Source organism: Bubalus bubalis, chromosome 13, assembly GCF_019923935.1.
Source record: "Bubalus bubalis isolate 160015118507 breed Murrah chromosome 13, NDDB_SH_1, whole genome shotgun sequence".
Taxonomy (NCBI): Eukaryota; Metazoa; Chordata; class Mammalia; order Artiodactyla; family Bovidae; genus Bubalus; species Bubalus bubalis.
In genome coordinates, this window is record NC_059169.1 from 56519509 (window position 1) to 56536976 (window position 17468).

The 17468-nt window shown below is 43.2% G+C and overlaps 1 protein-coding gene across 5 annotated transcripts; it reads right to left on the reverse strand.

Annotated features, from left to right (window-relative positions):
* Positions 1-4998: 4998 nt before the first annotated feature.
* Positions 4999-14706, reverse strand: RNF6 (ring finger protein 6). 5 transcript variants are annotated; one of them, XM_006070957.4, is made up of 5 exons: positions 14572-14706; positions 13827-13912; positions 11589-11799; positions 10407-10502; positions 4999-7803 (listed from the first exon to the last, which is right to left on the reverse strand). In XM_006070957.4, the coding sequence occupies exons 3-5, from the start codon at positions 11779-11781 to the stop codon at positions 6083-6085; spliced, it is 2010 nt and encodes a 669-aa protein (XP_006071019.3). In that variant the 5' UTR covers positions 11782-11799; positions 13827-13912; positions 14572-14706; the 3' UTR covers positions 4999-6082. The 5 variants fall into 5 exon arrangements, with proteins under 5 accessions (XP_006071019.3, XP_006071020.3, XP_006071021.3 ...); XM_006070958.4 differs by lacking the exon at positions 14572-14706 and adding an exon at positions 14339-14409; XM_006070959.4 differs by lacking the exon at positions 14572-14706 and adding an exon at positions 14248-14401.
* Positions 14707-17468: the final 2762 nt, after the last annotated feature.

Sequence of the window (17468 nt, forward strand, 5' to 3'; positions counted from 1 at the left end):
TGATTTCCAATGTTATACAAGGTTGAGGGGGAGACCCTGCTGACTCTGCAATGGAAGCAAAACCACCTGCTTCATTTGGAGCACCATTCCTACATGATGTCTTCTTCCTCTGGCTGGAGATTATTCAAATGGAGAGATGCAGAAAGATGAAAAATTCCTGGTATGTTCTTGCATGGAAGGATTGATAATATTCGTGAAAAGCCTTCGGACACAGCCTTTTAACTCTGACCTTAATGTAGCATCTTCAGATGTCTCTTATTTAAGGGACTAGATCTGATAGACGGAGTGCCTGATGAACTATGGGCGGAGGTTCATGACATTGTACAGGAAACAGGAATCAAGACCATTCCAAAGAAAAAGAAGTTCAAAAAAGCAAAATGGCTGTCTGACGAGGCCTTACAAATAGCTGTGAAAGAAGAAAAGCAAAAAGCAAAGGAGAAAAGGAAAGATATACCCATTTGAATGCAGAATTCCAAAGAATAGCAAGGAGAGATAAGAAAGCCTTCCTCAGTGATCAATGCAAAGAAATAGATGGAAACAATAGAATGGGAAAGACTAGAGATCTCTTCAAGAAAATTAGAGATACCAAGGGAACATTTCATGTAAAGATGGGCTCTATAAAGGACAGAAATGGTATGGACCTAACAGAAGCAGAAGATATTAAGAAGAAAAAAAAAAAAAAAGAAGAAGATATTAAGAAGAGGTGGAAAGAATACACAGAAGAACTGTACAAAAAAGATCTTCATGACCCAGATAATCACAATAGTGTGATCACTCACCTAGAGCCAGACATCCTGGAATGTGAAGTCAAGTGGGCCTTAGGAAGCATCACTATGAACAAAACTAGTGGAGGTGATGGAATTCCAGTTGAGCTATTTCAAATCCTGAAAGATGATGCTGTGAAAGTGCTACACTCAATGTGTCAGCAAATGTGGAAAATTCAGCAGTGGTCACAGCACTGGAAAAGGTACGTTTTCATTCCAATCCCAAAGAAAGACAATGCCAAAGAATGCTCAAACTACTGCACAATTCCACTCTTCTCACACACTAGTAAAGTAATGCTCAAAATTTCTCCAAGCCAGGCTTCAGCAATACGTGAACGGTGAACTTCCAGATGTTCAAGCTGGTTTTAGAAAAGGCAGAGGAACCAGAGATCAAATTGCCAACATCTGCTGGATCATCAAAAAAGCAAGAGATTCTAGAAAAACATCTATTTCTGCTTTATTGACTATGCCAAAGCCTTTGACTGTGTGGATCACAATAAACCGTGGAAAATTCTGAAAGAGATGGGACTACCAGACCACCTGAACTGCCTCTTGAGAAACCTGTATGCAGGTCAGGAAGCAACAGTTAGAACTGGACATGGATCAACAGACTGGTTCCAAATAGGAAATGGAGTACATCAAGGCTGTATATTGTCACCCTGCTTATTTAACTTATATGCAGAGTACATCATGAGAAACGCTGGGCTGGAAGAAGCACAAGCTGGAATCAAGATTGCCGGGAGAAATAGCAATAGCCTCAGATATGCAGATGACACCACTCTTATGGCAGAAAGTAAAGAAGAATTAAAAAGCCTTTTGATGAAAGTGAAAGAGGAGAGTGAAAAAGTTGGCTTAAAGCTCAACATTCAGAAAACGAAGATCATGGCATCGGGTCCCATCACTTCATGGCAAATAGATGGGGAAACAGTGGAAACAGTGGCTGACTTTATTTTCCTGGGCTCCAAAATCACTGCAGATGGTGACTGCAGCCATGAAATTAAAAGATGCTTACTCCTTGGAAGGAAAGTTATGACCAACCTAAACAGCATATTAAAAAGCAGAGACATTATTTTGCCAACAAAGGTCCGTCTAGTCAAGGCTATGGTTTTTCCAGTGGTCATGTATGGATGTGAGAATTGGACTATAAAGAAAGCTTAGCACTGAAGAATTGATGCTTTTGAATTCTGGTGTTGGAGAAGACTCTTGAGAGTCCCTTGGACTTCAAGGAGATCCAACCAGTCCATCCTAAAGGAGATGAGTCCTGGGTGTTCACTGGAAGGACTGATGCTGAGGCTGAAACTCTAATATTTTGGCCACCTGATGTGAAGAGCTGACTCATTTGAAAAGACCCTGATGCTGGAAAGATTGTGGGCAGGAGGAGAAGGGGACGACAGATGATGAGATGGCTGGATGGCATCACTGACTCAATGGACATGGGTTTGGGTGGACTCTGGGAGTTGGTGATGGACAGGGAGGCCTGGTGTGCTGTGATTCATGGGCTTGCAAAGAGTCGGACACAACTGAGCGACTGAACTGAACTAATTCATCTCTTTTCTGGATTTATCCTTATAATATAGATTATGCTTGATATCTTTCTGGAGCAGTTCTCTCATCCTTGAGACAGAAAAGATGTATTTGCACATGGAAACATGATGTAATAGTTACAAAATTAGAAAAATCTTTTTTCAGGGACCTCCTTGATGGTTTAGTGGTTCAGACTCTGAGCTTCCAGGGCAGGGAGCACGTATTCGATATCTGGTAGAAGAAAGTAAGAGCCCACGTGTCACACATGGGGTGTGCCCCGCCCCCCCCACAGACACACACACACAAAGGGAAAGAAAAATGTCTTTAGGAAGGAGACTGAAAATGTCTCAAGGCATTTCTGCTTCTGTGAATGCAGGGTGTGGGAAGAGCACAGGTTTGGAGGCAAACAAATAGTACTGTGACTGACTGTCTAAACTCTGCCATCTACTGTGTTAAGTCAGAGGTCCCCATCCTTTTTGGCATGGGGGACTGCTTTCATAGATTTTTCCACAGACTGGGGGGGGGGGGGAGGGCAATGCTTTCAGGATGATTCAAGAGCATTACATGTATTGTGCACTTTATTTCTATTATTATCATCAGCTCCACCTCAGATCATCAGGCATTAGATCCCAGAGATTGGGAATCCCTGTGTTAAGTGGCAATAATACTTCAAGGAGCTCATGGGAGATTTAAATTGTGAAGTCACATTAAAGATTTAAAGAAAAACGACCTAAGAGTGGATGAAAGATAATCAAATCACAACAATGCTAGTTGAAATTATAAAACTCTGCAATACAAGAGGGGAAAAGATGTAATATGTAGGAAAGTGAAAGTCACTCAGTAATGTCCGACTCTATGAGCCCATGGACTGTAGCCTGACAGTCTTCTCTGTCAATGGAATTCTCCAGGCAAGAATACTGGAGTGGGTTGCCATTTCCTCCTCCAGGGGGTCTTCCGGACCCAGGGATTGATCTCAGGTCTTCGGCATTGCAGGCAGATTCTTTACCACCTAAGCCACCAAGGTATCTGGCTGGAAAGCTGACAGAAGTTTGCAAGACAGCCACACTCTACAGAAAAGGCTCTAAGGACATGTCAGGGAAGCTAATATTCAAATGGAGGATTTTAAATGATCTGTTCCTTTCTATATTGGAAGCACAAAGGGTACAATCCTTGCTGAGTAGATGCTATAAATAGATAATGAGCCTTTGTATTTGTCATGGGATTTGTTTACTGGAAGATGAATGAAATTATTAAAGAAAACACTTCTTTGTTCCCAACCAGGGTACCAATTTACCAAACTCATTAGGCATTCCTGCTGCTTTCATGGAATTTTCCATACTGCCCACCATCGAATTTCACATCCAGTGCCTACCTGGGATCTCTCTGCATGCAGTCCTTCCACAACTCGCAAAGTACCAAGATCTACGCACTGTCATTTCTCCCTGACCCCTACTTTGTTCATTTCCCCATTTCTTTGTTCTCCTCGATTTTCTGAACTCGTCAGGACAGGCAGCTAGAACTTCCTGAGGAAAATTTCATCTGAGCGGTAACTGCTGGATTTAGTCTCTTGTTATGTGTGTGTGCATGCTCAGTTTGTCTCTTTGCGGCCCCATGGACTGTAGCCCACCAGGCTCCTCTGTCCATGGGATTCTCCAGGCAAGAATACTGGAGTGGGTTGCCATTTTCTTCTCCAGAGGATCTTCCTGACCCAGGGATCGAACCTGAGTCTTGAGTCTCCTGCATTGGCAGGCAGATTCTTTCCCCCTATCACCACCTAGGAAGCCCACAGTCTCTTGGGGCCAAATGATCACACTCAAATGAATGGGACAGATATGTGAACACAGTTGTTTCAGGTAAATGTCTACACTGGCCACGCTTATAACGTGTCCTCCCTTCTGCCCTCAGAGATGCTTTACCTACGACCTCCCACCTCTTCACAGTGAACAAGAAACAATGAAATAATGTATTTTATTCCCCAGTGTTGTTCTGCCCTTTCCAGTATCACTGCCATTACCCTGGGTTAGATAATAACTGGTGATGATGATGATAATAGTAAAAATTTACAGTAATTGTTCCTTTATTGACTTTTTGATTCCAATTTTTTTCCACTCCACTGCACTCTGCACCAGTCTTCCCAAAACATGAAAAATGATCTCTCTTTGCCAATATAATTTAGCAAGAGAAACCTCAAGTCTGTAAAGTAAAAAGTCCTTAAGTCTAGTATTTAAAGTCTTCAGATCCAATTTCCGAGTCCCATGTCCCTTGCGTGCGAGCCCTACATAAACCATTTACTCCAAAGTTACCACCTTTACATAAACCTTTCACTCTAGGTGTGAAATACTCTCCCTAACAACGTCTGTTCATGTATCTTACTGAACAAAATGCATTTAGCCACTAACTGGAAAGGAAAACTAAGTCTGGAGATACACCTCAGGCTCACGGAATCGGCCTCGAGGTGCTTGTTCTTGTGATTTTGTCCAGGCAGTGTCACCACAGGAACTGTCATTAATGACATGAACAAACATGGAAGTCAGAACAGTAACTCATTTTATTAACCGAGCTTCCATTTCTAAGAGCAGATGTCTTTCCCGTGAGGAGAGGGACTCTGTCTCTCCTCTATGGAATCCTTGACACCTGTAACACTGCCTGGCATCCAGCTGATGCGAAATATCGATTTCTTTCAGTGAATAAACCACAGTGGACCAACAGAGAATAGTTGACACGTTTTAATATTTATTGGTAGAAACAGATCTTCAACGCATACTTTGTGTTTGTTCTACATTCTCTTACTTTTGTTGTCATTGTTGTATTTGGAGTTTTTTGGCCTCCAAGTGAACTTAACATAGTATCTATGCATTTGATTCTTTACAGGTTTTTTTTTTTTAGATTTTAAACTAAATTTGAGAACCCATGCGTGTACATTTTACTTAATTTAATCCAAAAAATGGTTTGCACTTTCAAAAAAGTCACGAAAAGGCAGAACTCAAATAACCTCTATGCTCTAAAATGTCCATGTTCCATTTCTGAAAAAAGAAATACTTGTTCAGTGTTATATATTGCTTGCTGTCTAGTAAGTCAGATTGTCAGAAACGCTTCATAAATTATCTCTATTTTTAAATATCTTAATCCACTTCCTCCCCGAGATGATCCTGCAAATATTAAATATTGTGCCATATGCAGTAATAGCCCAACAGCTTAAAATAAGAACCCAACCAGTAGTTTTCAGACTGAATATTTTAACCTTAAAATTATATACCTATATATACACATATTAAATTTAAGTACTGCATAATAAATTTAACATTTCAAGTAACTTAAGTGCATTAAGCAAACATTCAGCCAGGGACTCTTTCATGAAGACACTTTCCTTAGAATGAAAAGTTATAGGAAGGCTTATTTAGATACCAACGTCTGGACACAGTATGAAGCCTATGGAACCTGAAAGTCCAAGCAAAACCCTGCAGGACTTTTCGGACAAATATGCACTTGTAACCTACCAAACTGTGCAAATACAAAAGTGCTTAGCATGAACAAAATTACCAAAATAAAAATATTTTAAAGGTTATTTGGTTCTAGCAATATTAACTATTCTGTACTTTAGGATAATTTAACATTTGCATTTTAAACTTTCTATAAATTTACTCTTTTTAACAAGTTAAAAAAGCACACACAAAAAATAGTTCAAACTATAATCATCTGCTATTTTTCATCCTGGTAAGCGTATCACAAATGATTCAAGAAAACAATGCCTGAACACAGCTCCATGGTGGTGTGCGTCTGAGGGACTCAGGGCGTCACCCGCTGTTGGCTAGGCCAGACCCTAAGACAGGTTGCCGGCAGACGGGGCAGGTGCAGTTCTCTGAGAGCCACCGGTCGATGCAGTGGATGTGGAACTCGTGCATGCAGGGTAACTGCCTGAGCTTGTTTCCGGCCACATAGTCACTGATGCACACACTGCAGGCCTTGCTCGGCTCGCCGTCCGCACCGCTGTGCTCGTAGTTTCGGGTGGAGAGATTGTCGATCTGCTCTTTGGTTAAACCACGCGTGGGGTCGTCATCGTCCCCCTCGTTAAGCAGGAAGAAGTGAGCGAGGCGAAGAATGGGTAGTGTTCCCGTCTCCACTAAGTTACCTGAATTCCGTGCAGGCCGGCCCATCACGGGGTCGCTGGCTAGGGTATGAAGCGGGGTGAGCTCCACGCGGGCCAGCCGGCCCCTGGGGGCTCCTCCCGTGGGAGGGCCGGTAGCCCCACCCAGGGGACCCGCGTCTGAGCGCAGCACCGGCCCGTGCGAGCCATCGCTCTGCGCCTCTGACTCTGACTCGGCCTCCATGAGAGAACTCAGCTCACCAAAGCCAGTCATGATCTGCCTTAGGATTGATCGCAGCGCCGTGGAAGATGGCTCGGCGAGCTCGTGCTCAGACACCCTGCGTAGCGGCACTGTGATGGTGCTCACGTAGGTGCGCATCCCCGAGCGCTCCTGGCGTGAGATGCTGCGGTGGAAGCCCCCGCTGTTTCTCTCCAAGGAGATCCGGTTCTCCGCCAGCCCCACCCGAGACCGAGTCCTGTTGGCGATGCTGTCGCGGTCGCTGCTCTCTCCAGGACGAATTCTCCTCACCTGCAGGTCCAGGGTGATGGTCGGGTGTCGCCGCACAGGCGCAGGCAGCCTGCTGGGCTCCTCCTCCTCCTCTTCCACCGTGATTCTGGACACGAGCCTGGAGTTGGAGAAAAGCGAGGACGCAGCCCCTCTGCCTTCTGGGTCCTGCTCCAGGAAGACCCGGGTTACCCCTCTCCTCCTGACAGACCGCCTGGTGCTCTGCTGGTAAGGCCGGCTCTCTCTTTGTGAATTATGGTAAACTGTGCCACTCGGCGCCTGAATCGGCGACCGGCTCCGACTCCTGAAAGTAGACCGTAGTCTTATGGGCTCTAGTCTTTGGTTTGTATTCCTCACTGTGACATTGGTTCTGGCCCCATTTTCCCAGACATGGGCTGCTCCAAACCGCTGCCCTTCCCTCTGCCTGAGTTCACTCCCACCTGATGGGGTGCCGAGATGAGTGAGGGGGGCACCAGGTCCAGGACTGCCAGATGTACCCCCAATTCCATTTCTTAGTCTTCCCAATGGAGACAGAGAGCCTTCAACTGAGCTCTGTCCGCTGGAGCCAAGGCGTGTCCTGGGAATGCGAGCACCACGGCTGAGATTCCCTGCAGCCTGGCTTCTGGTTCGCCTGGCCACAGGACTGCTTGGTCTCTGGGGCCCATCTGCAGCCTGATCTTGACTGACATCTGAGAAGGGCATACCCACAGAGTCTTCGCCATCCATTTCAAATCCTCTGTTCTCGTGGTTGATGTGGATTTCCAGACTAAACCGAAACTCTCCACTGTGCGGGTTGGTTCGACTCACAGCTCTCCAGGTCTGGTTCCCATTCTGCCCACTTCGAGTTGCATTTCCTGTGCGAAGAAAGGTGTTCAGCCATTCCAGCAGAGAATCTTCATTCGAACCCTCTTGAGGGATTCCTGCGTCTGGAAAGCAAACCAAATCAACTTAACATCAATTCCTGAAATCTATCTTTGGATTTTCATTGAAAGCTTATAAAGTTTTTAATAAATTAAATTATATTTAAGAACATCTGTGCATTTGAATGAATGAAAAACAGCCAAAAAGAAAATGAACTTTCTAAAAGAAAGGTGTATACTACAAGCATACTATAATACACAGTGTGAATTAACATTATAAAATTTTAAATACTATTTGTGCAGAAGTGTGAAGAAATCTTCACTCTTGCTTTCTATAGGCCTATTATTGGCAAAATATTAAGGCAAATGAAAAATATAACCATTACTAAAACTGTACATTTAAATTGCTTTATTCATATGGCAATATTAATAAAACACAGCAAGAAAACATACATAATTCACTTGAATTTGTAGAATCCTTTTGGGAAAGGTAACAGTGTTTTTTGCAACTAGGTATTTTGGTAACCTTAAGAATCTTGTTTCTTAGAAACTGCCAAAAACATATAGCTCAAGAACTGTGGCTTTATGAGTACAATATTAGAACCATAATATGTCTTTATGTAAAGAAAGGAAATTTTAAGCATTTAATTCAGTTCTCTATGGCTATATCCTTATCCATAAATTTGATATAATAATAGGATAGATGTCAGGGGATTATCATGAAGATAAAAGAAGACATGGTATATAATTAACATAACATCTGGCATGATATAACGTGAGAAAGCACTCAATAAATGTTAGCCATTATATATAATACAATAAAATACATTTTCTGTTCATTTAGAATGTGAGCTGCATGAAGACAAACAAGTTTTGTCTTATTTTGTTCACTGTTAAATACCCAACCTCTATTCTATTTGGTAGAAATCAGACTCTCAATTAATACTGCTGAATGAATCAATTTAGAAATAACTGTGCCCCTGATAAACTTCTTTGACTATGACAGTGCTACTGTGGGAAGCTTACATTTTCTGTTTTTAACCAGTGGGTTATTAAAGTACAAAACTCAATGAAAGGCATTGTAATGCATATTAACTACACAGACTTTACCCTTAAAGTCTGTTCTACTCAAAAACAGCTATTAAATGGGACTGCTTTGATTTTATTTCGTTACTGCAATCTCTCATTAAAAAATGTTTTTATTAATTATCAGTAAAATAAGCAACTTTAGCCATATTCTAAAAATATAAGCTATTTCATTTGTGATGAGTACATTTTCCATTAAAACATATCTCAAAGGACCAGTCTTACCAGCTATACTCATATAGTACAATCTGCCTATATCAATGTAAAGAAAACAAGAGTTAATTTCCACTTTCCATTTTAATTTGCAAAGAGATATGAGTAAAGAGCAGGTAAACATTAACTCATTCTAAATGCCGCTTCTTTAATTACTAGGATGCAGTAATGATGCATGAAAGAGGTCACTCATATCTCACAAAACCTGTGGTCCCTTCTTCCACTGTAAATGCACTGTGACGGTCTTGGGAGCAGCCTGGCAAGCAGGGTGTTCATAGGACTGAGTTCTCATCAATGGAACTGGAGTGGAAGTGAGAGAGCTCATTTTCAGGCAGGTGCCTGTGCCTCCCTTTGGACCTAGAACTGCCAGTTGGAACCTAGATGTGGTGGTGACTTAGCTTGATCATCAAGGCCGCACCCTGGAGCAGCAGCAGTCGATGTCCAGTAAACCTTTCTGCAACAGTGGAGGTGCTCTGTCTCTGTGCTATCTGATACAGAAGCTACTGGCCACATGGGACTATTAAACGCCTGAATGTGGCTAATATGACTGAGGAACTGAGTTTTCAATTTTATTAAATTTAAATAGGCCCATGTGGCCAGTAGCTGCTGCACTGGACAGCACAGTTGTAGAACCACTCTGCTGGCTGGGTGGGTCCCAGGAGGCTTTATGGAGTAAAGTGTGTCTGTGCTGGACTGTTAACATGAAAGAGGAGTAAACTTATATCTTCCCGAGCCAATGCACTTGGGGTTTTTAATAGTCTTCACCCTAATTTATACCATGATCTTGATATAATATGTGAAACTACCACTAACAAATACTTGTGGGGAAGGAAGTGGTCGGGCAGACCTTAATGCTGGCTCTACTTTTAATTCTATACACTTCTGTTTAGTTTGAATTTTTTTAAGCAATTTGTTTTTTATAAGAACTTATATTATGACTTAGTATTTGTTCAGTAAAATGATACAACAAACACAAAAACAACACAGCAAAGCAACAAACAGGTTTTCCTGACTCAGTCTTTCTGTGTTGCTCTGTATAACTTTTTAAAAGCCAAGCTTAGTTATATTAATTTAAAAATAAAAACTAGTCTGTATATTCTAAAATTAAAAAGAATTCTTCTGGCAATTAATATACTATTTCATACACAGGAGCTCCTGAAGGCAATGGGTGTATAAGACATCTTTATATGCAACCTCTGTCCTGTACTGCCAAACTGTACTGATTTGCATATAATTCATAAATATTCCCTGAATGAGTATCACATTAAATCTGAAAAACACTAAAAACCAACATCAGACAAGGTCCTGGAAGCTCATGTCTGCAATTACTCCAATCAAACCTGTTCCTTATGGAAAGGAGTCCATAGTACCTCTGGCGTTTGTCCCATTTCTCAAGTCAGGCTGAGATGCTATTTGTTCCTTGACACCATCTAACCGCTGTTGTAATTCTTCTGATGTTATTTCTCCTAAAAAACAGAAAAAAGCTCACTGAAATTCAAATTTTTAAATTACTAAGTTTTATGAAAACTTATGGTCAGACTAATCTTTAGCAATCTGTGAAAGACATTCTACTGTTTTCATTTCTATAAACTGAAGACAGTAAAAACTGTTTACTTGATGCAAATACACATCATTTTGGTTGTTTCATTTATTAATGTTTTATTTAAATTAAAATAAGATTTAATTTGAATCATTAATAAAGTGCTCCCAGTTGATATACTTAGGAACCCATGGGCTATAATTCTGTGGATTTTTGTCAGAGTTAAAAAGAAATTAAGAGGGGAATATTTCTAGAGAAAACTTTTAAATCTTTACCTGAATTTTACCTAGTTCATTATATGGGTAATCCAATATATAGTATGCAAATATGCAACATAGAAATATATTACATACAAACCTGCAAGTTTCAACCAGTTCATTGTGAAATTTGATTTGTAATGAAATTATGGAGCACATCTGACTTTGGAGGAGTTATTAGTTCAACTAAATAAATATACAGTAACGAGTTAGAATCAGGTTTGAAATGAATAGTATTTTATTTGTACAAATATTACTTAAGAGAAATAGAACCACATATGTAAATATTGGACACTATCCTGTACATGAACCAGTTGGTTTTTTTGACACTTGTGTAACAGTGCTATATATTCAATATTCTTGTTTGGTCACTAAGTCATGTCTGACTCTTGTAAGCCCATGGACTGTAGCCCACCAGGCTCCTCTGTCCTTGGGATTTCCCAGGAAAGAATACTGGAGTGGGCTGCCATTTCCTCCTCCAGGGGATCTTCCTGACCAGGGATCAAAGCGAATCTCCTGCATTGGCAGGTGGAATCTTTACTGCTGAGCCACCAGGAAAGCCCCAATATTAACCTACTTATGACATACAGAAGTACGCCAGTGATTTTTCTATGTTTTTATGTTACAAAGCTCTTGAAGTCACCAAAACAGTACAGTATATTTTGGAACAGGGAAGATGGGGGTAAAAACCCCTCCTAACGCTGAAACTTTTAATAATGCTGCAAAAGGTATTTTCTCTTTTATCTATCCCTTACCAGGAGTGCCTAAAAGATTATGGTCTCTCATCAGCCGGTAATCTTCATCATTGAGGTTGTTTATAAACTGGTAATAGGCTTCTTCTCTGTGGAGACGCTCTTGCTGCCACCTTCTCTCATTTTCTTGGTGATGCTGGTCTTGGGATGAGGTTTCTTCACCACCATCATCTGATTGAGATCTAGATCGATTCATGCTGAGACTCCTGGCTTTCTGTTCAAACAACAAACACAAATTCAAGGTATTAGTCATGGACTGACTAAACACATGGCTTCATGTTTGTTTTTTTCATTTTCATTTTAAAAATCTGCCCACTACTCAAATACTTCGTATGCCAAGTCTTGCAGTGAAAAACTTACATGTAAAATAAATATCAATACTAACAGCTCCTAGGCAATACAACACAACTGGGCCTACTGCTTTGCTGAAAGCTGTCCTTGAAGTCAGAATGGATTTGGTTTCACCACACATTTCTCATACTTGAAAACCAAAGTGATTATCTGACTTTTACCTCTTTGACTCTCCTGTAAAGTTGGTCTAATATATTCCAAATATCCGAATACTTCTTGTTAGCATACAGATTTTAACCTTGAATTGTGCACATTCTTTACTTAATAAGCATAGGACTACTGGGTATTGGGAGAGTATCATTTACATTTATTTCCAGTAGGGGTTTTCTTCCCAAGATAAAGTTCATAAATGTAATATTACCCTCTTTGCATTTTGTTGAAGTAAAAATAAGTTAGCTGAACAGACCTGGAGTTGACTTCTCTTACACCTCACAGGAGACAATACTACATGCACAGCTCTGGGGATCCTGCAAGCACATCAGAGCTCTTGTGACTCTCCATAAGAACCTTGTTCCTAAGACTGGAGTGGTTAGTCCAGAGGCTGCTGAGTGCCAGTGAAACTTCCTGACCTTGCTGAGGCAAACACTGCTTTTGAATTATCCTGAAATGTTATTCCTGAGAAATTTACTTTTAAACCATAAGGAAATCAAGGGAAGAACTATTTATTTCATAAATATCTTAAAATTTCTTAAACATATCTAAGTCATTAAAGCTTCAGTTCTCAACTGGGAATGCATATCAAACTCACTTGAGGAAATTTTCCAGAATACAGATGTCCAGAGTTCATCCCCAATTCAGGTCAGAATTTTCCAGGGTAGGGCCCAGGTCTAACTTCAAGAGCTAATTTGGGTGTTCTGTGGCGGAAATGGGGCTTCCTGAGTGGTGCCAGTGGCAAAGAATCTGCCTGCCAATGCAGGAGATGTAGGAGACACAGGTTCAATCTCTGGGTCAGAAAGGCTCCTGGAGGAGGGCATGGGAACCCACTCCAGTATTTTTGAGTGTGGGTTCTGGAGACTCCCATGGACAGAAGAGCCTGGTGGCCTACAGTCCGTAGAGTCACAGAGTCAGACATCACTGAAGCAACTTAGCATGCATACATGTGGCTGAAATAAACCATTCCTTGACAATTTCCAGTATGTCACTAACAGATATGTATAAGACAGCATATAACTTAATAGAAGCTAGAGGGTCAAATGACTAGGTGGCCAATGAAGCAACTGTTATAACTATGACTCAGTGTTTAACAAGCAAACTTGATATTTTGGGCCTCCCAGGTGGCTCAGTGGTAAAGAACTGCCTGCCAATGTAGGAGACTCCAGTGCGATCCCTGGGTCGGGAAGATCCCCTGGAGAAGGAAATGGCAACCCACTGCAGTATTCTAGCCTGGGAAATCTCATGGACAGAGGAGCCTGGTGGGCTACAGTCCATGGGGTCGCAGAAGAGTCCGACATGACTGGGCAACTGAGCAACAAACAATGAATTGGTACTTTAAAAACAAAGTGAAATTGGCCCAGGAGTGTAACTTATTGTATGAGTTAGCTACTATCCAATCTCACACACAGTCTAACATTAAATTACAAGTTTTTTTTTTTAACAGGGATAACGTCACTTTTAAAAGATCTGTAGCACTATGTAATCATATGCAAATGAACATTATCCAAAATTCCCGATTTCTTTTCATGTTGCATGGTCAGGACTACGTCCATCATTAGCAAAGACCGTATTTGATAGGTACGGCAGTAATGTGACTCTTGTATATTAAAAGATTTTAAAAATTTGAAACCCGTCACAAGACCAAACTAAATTTTATTATTAGTCAAAACTTTTGTGCTTCTCCTCAAAAAGGTAATTCTCTCGTACAATTAAACACAATTAAATCCAAGTGAATACCTTCTTAGTTTCCTTTCAACATGCTTTTAACATAAGCAGTGGTATCCGTCCTTCCATTGTTTGTGCTTTTTTTGACGGCTGCTCATCTAAAGCGACAAGAGAGTGAATGAATTCAGTCAATGGCTTCTGGGAAGGCGAGGAAACGGACTACACGTCTCCAAACTCGGCTGCAAAGCCGAAGCAAAAATCTCTAGTGAATTCTGTGGACAGACTCACCTAGAAAAAGAGATGCCCGAACAACTAGGTCATGAACCCCCGCCACCCTCCCCCGCAGCAGAAACTAGGCCTCTCCCAGGGTGACAGTTCCTCTCAGGGCCCTTCTTCCCACCCCGCTCCCTCTCGGAGGCAGTCGGGCTTGGGGGCCTCAGGCTCACTTCTCAATCTTCACTTTCTCGCCACCCCTGCCCTCCGCCTCCGATACCGGCTCCTCTCCTGGCCGTTGCGACGGAAGCGCGCGCCGGGGGTAGGGTCTCCGGAACAATAAACAAACGAGCTCAGAGGGCCCGACCAACCTCTTCCCAAGCCGTCCCCGAGTAACGAACGCTTCCCTTGGCGACCCAGATTCCCAAGGGAGGCGGCTGACAGACTGCGCCTCAGCGCCAATCACCGGCCAGGGCGGTGCAGCGGGCACGCGGGTAGCCAATCAGAGCAGAGGCAGGGCTCGGGGCGGTCCCTCAGGGGCGGGGGGGGGGGGGCGCGTCTCCCGGAAGTTCGCTGGAGGCCTGGAGAGTTCCTAGGACCTCACCTCGCCTGCGTTCGGTCCGCTTCCCTCCAGCTGCCGGGAGAGGAGAAGCGTGCGTCCCGGAGGCAGTGACCCCGACGGCGGGCGGGGCTCGCATCCGCGCCTCTGGAGGTTGCTGCCCTCTGTGGGCGTTTGCTGAGGAGAGGCCTCCTGCTGTGCCGCGGGACAGTCCAGCAAGGCTCTGGAGGCGGGACGGCCGGGCCGCGCCCCCTGCGCGACTGGAGATGCTCGCTCCACCGCTGCCGGGCGCACGCCGGTACGACCGGAAACCGCGTCCGGCGGGGCCCGGGAGGCGGCGTCCAGCGTTCCGGCCCTCGGCGCTGGCGGTCTTCGGGCCGCCCTCCCCGGTTGGCGTGAAGCCCAGCTGTCGGCTCCTATCCCTGGATCGCCTGGGTACCGCGTAGCTCAACACCCAGCCGCTTTCCCGTATCGCTCGTCGGAAATTGCCAGCCCTCGTCAACTCAAGTGCTTTTTACTCCTGTTGCTTCACCTTCCCGCTAGGAAGGCGCGTTGAAACTCTACCCACAGTCGTGCCTCTGGTTTTATTTCTGAGATGTGACGCTTTCCAGACTCGCCTCACACCACTCGTTAAACCCTTGAGTCCCTGTTCAGCCTGGTAGGGGCTCCCCGACTTCCCTATGGTCCAGAAGACTCAGTCATTGCGCGGGTGCTCACAGTGCTGTGAATTCTTCATTCATTCATTCATGGCCTTAACTGGGGAGCGCTAGTCGATCCCCGCCATCACGCTGAGCTCCTGGGTAACAAGCCGGTGTGAGCTTGGGAATCCATGAGCTACCAGTGTCGTAGGGGTCGACGGACGTTTGTTGGTTTGCTTTTTAATTGGCATAGTTATTAGAGACTAAAAATGGAAATGTATAAATGATGCCGCCTGCAATTCGCTTCACTGTCATCTCTGCCGCGTACTGCTACAGACTGGACTCCTTGGTATCTGGGAACTACTTGAAATTCAGTCTTGGGAACTCCTAGGCAACCCCAACCCTACTTTTACCTAATTTCCTTTATCTCTCAGGACTCATTTCATATCTCATGGTCAAAGGGTTTTTTCTCTGATACCTCTGACTTGACACTGTAACGCCAACCTCCAGACACAAATAAAACTAGGCCCATGTCCTTTCTATGGGGGCACCCATAGCTTCCTCTGTGGAACTGTTTTAGTATTTACTCATTTTGCTGTTCAATCCTTAAGTCTCATCGGACTCTTTGCCACCCCATGGACTGTAGCCCACCAGGCTCCTCTGTCCATGGGGATTTCCAAGCAAGAACACCAAGTGGGTTGCCATTTCCTTCTCCAAAGATAACAAATATTTACTGGGTGCTGCTAGGAATTAGGTGCTAGTGATAACAGCAGAAGATGAGACCAACCAGGCCTCTTGCCCTCCTTTTCAATTGAAAAAGACAGCCACTGAGTAAGTTCCTACAATGATGTGATTTTCTGTTCATTTATAGGTATCTTCCATCTAAGGTCCAAACTCCTTCCATTTGAACAAATGGTTTCATTCATTTTTATAGTCCCAGAACTCAGCACAGGGCCTGGCACATGTACCCCCAGACAACTGCATGAATGAGCAGAGAAAAATGCACTTGAGGCTGCCCTGGGAGACCAGTCGTTAGATCTCCACACTTCCACTGTAGGGAGCACAAGTTCAATCCCTGCTTGGGGAACTACGATTCTGCATGCTGTGCAGCGTGACTGAAAAAAGAAGGCAAACTTTTTACAAACAGGATTAATGCATGTTAGTGCAATGACCTCAGGAACTGTGGGTACAAGTTTGAGAAAATCACACGAGACATCTAAAATTCAAGCACAAATCATTTCAAGTATCTATATGAGTTTTAATGAGTATAATACTCCGTGCTGCTGCTGCTGCTAAGTCGCTTCAGTCATGTCCAACTCTGTGGACCCCATAGACGGCAGCCCACCAGGCTCCCCCATCCCTGGGATTCTCAAGGCAAGAACACTGGAGTGGGTTGCCATTTCCTTCTCCAATGCATGAGAGTGAAAAGTGAAAGTGAAGTCGCTCGATCATGTCTGACTCCTAGCGACTCCATGGACTGCAGCCTACCAGGCTCCTCCATCCATGGGATTTTCCAGGCGAGAGTACTGGAGTGGGGTGCCATTGCCTTCTCCCATAATACTCCCTACCCAAGGAATAAAAAAATATAAAGTCTAACCATGTAATTTACCATGTGGAAATTTCTACAGATTTCTGTGGACAGATGGTCAGGTAATGTACCGAACCTGAATCTAGTATCTTGCTTTAGTTTTGTAGCCCAAGATAAAGTGACTCTACAAGGGTTCTAGATATGATAACTGGGACAGAGAGATGGATCACTCTGGATATCTGTATTTCTAGGTCTCATAACCTGCCAAAACCCTAACCCTAACCCTAAATAATCTCATTTACTGTAGTAGTACCTGGCCTTTTTTGTGTGTCTTTTTTTTTTTTTTAATTGAAGGATAATTGCTTTACAGAACTTTGTTGTTTTCTGTCAAATGTCAGCATGAATCAGCCATAGGTATACATATATCCTCTTCCTTTTGAATCTCCCTCCCATCTCCCTCCCCATCCCACCCCTCTAGGTTGATTCAGAGCCCCTGTTTGAGTTTCCTGAGTCATACAGCAAATTCCTGTTGGCTATCTATTTTACATATGGTAACATAAGTTTCCATGGTACTCTTTCCATACATCTCACCCTCTCCTCCCCTCTTCCCATGTCCATAAGTCTATTCTCTATGTCTGTTTCTCCATTGCTGCCTTGTAAATAAATTCTTCAGAACCATTTTTCTAGATTCCGTATATGTGTGTTAAAATATGATATTTATCTTTCTGTTTCTGGCTCACTTCACTCTATAATAGGTTCTAGGTTCATCCACCTCA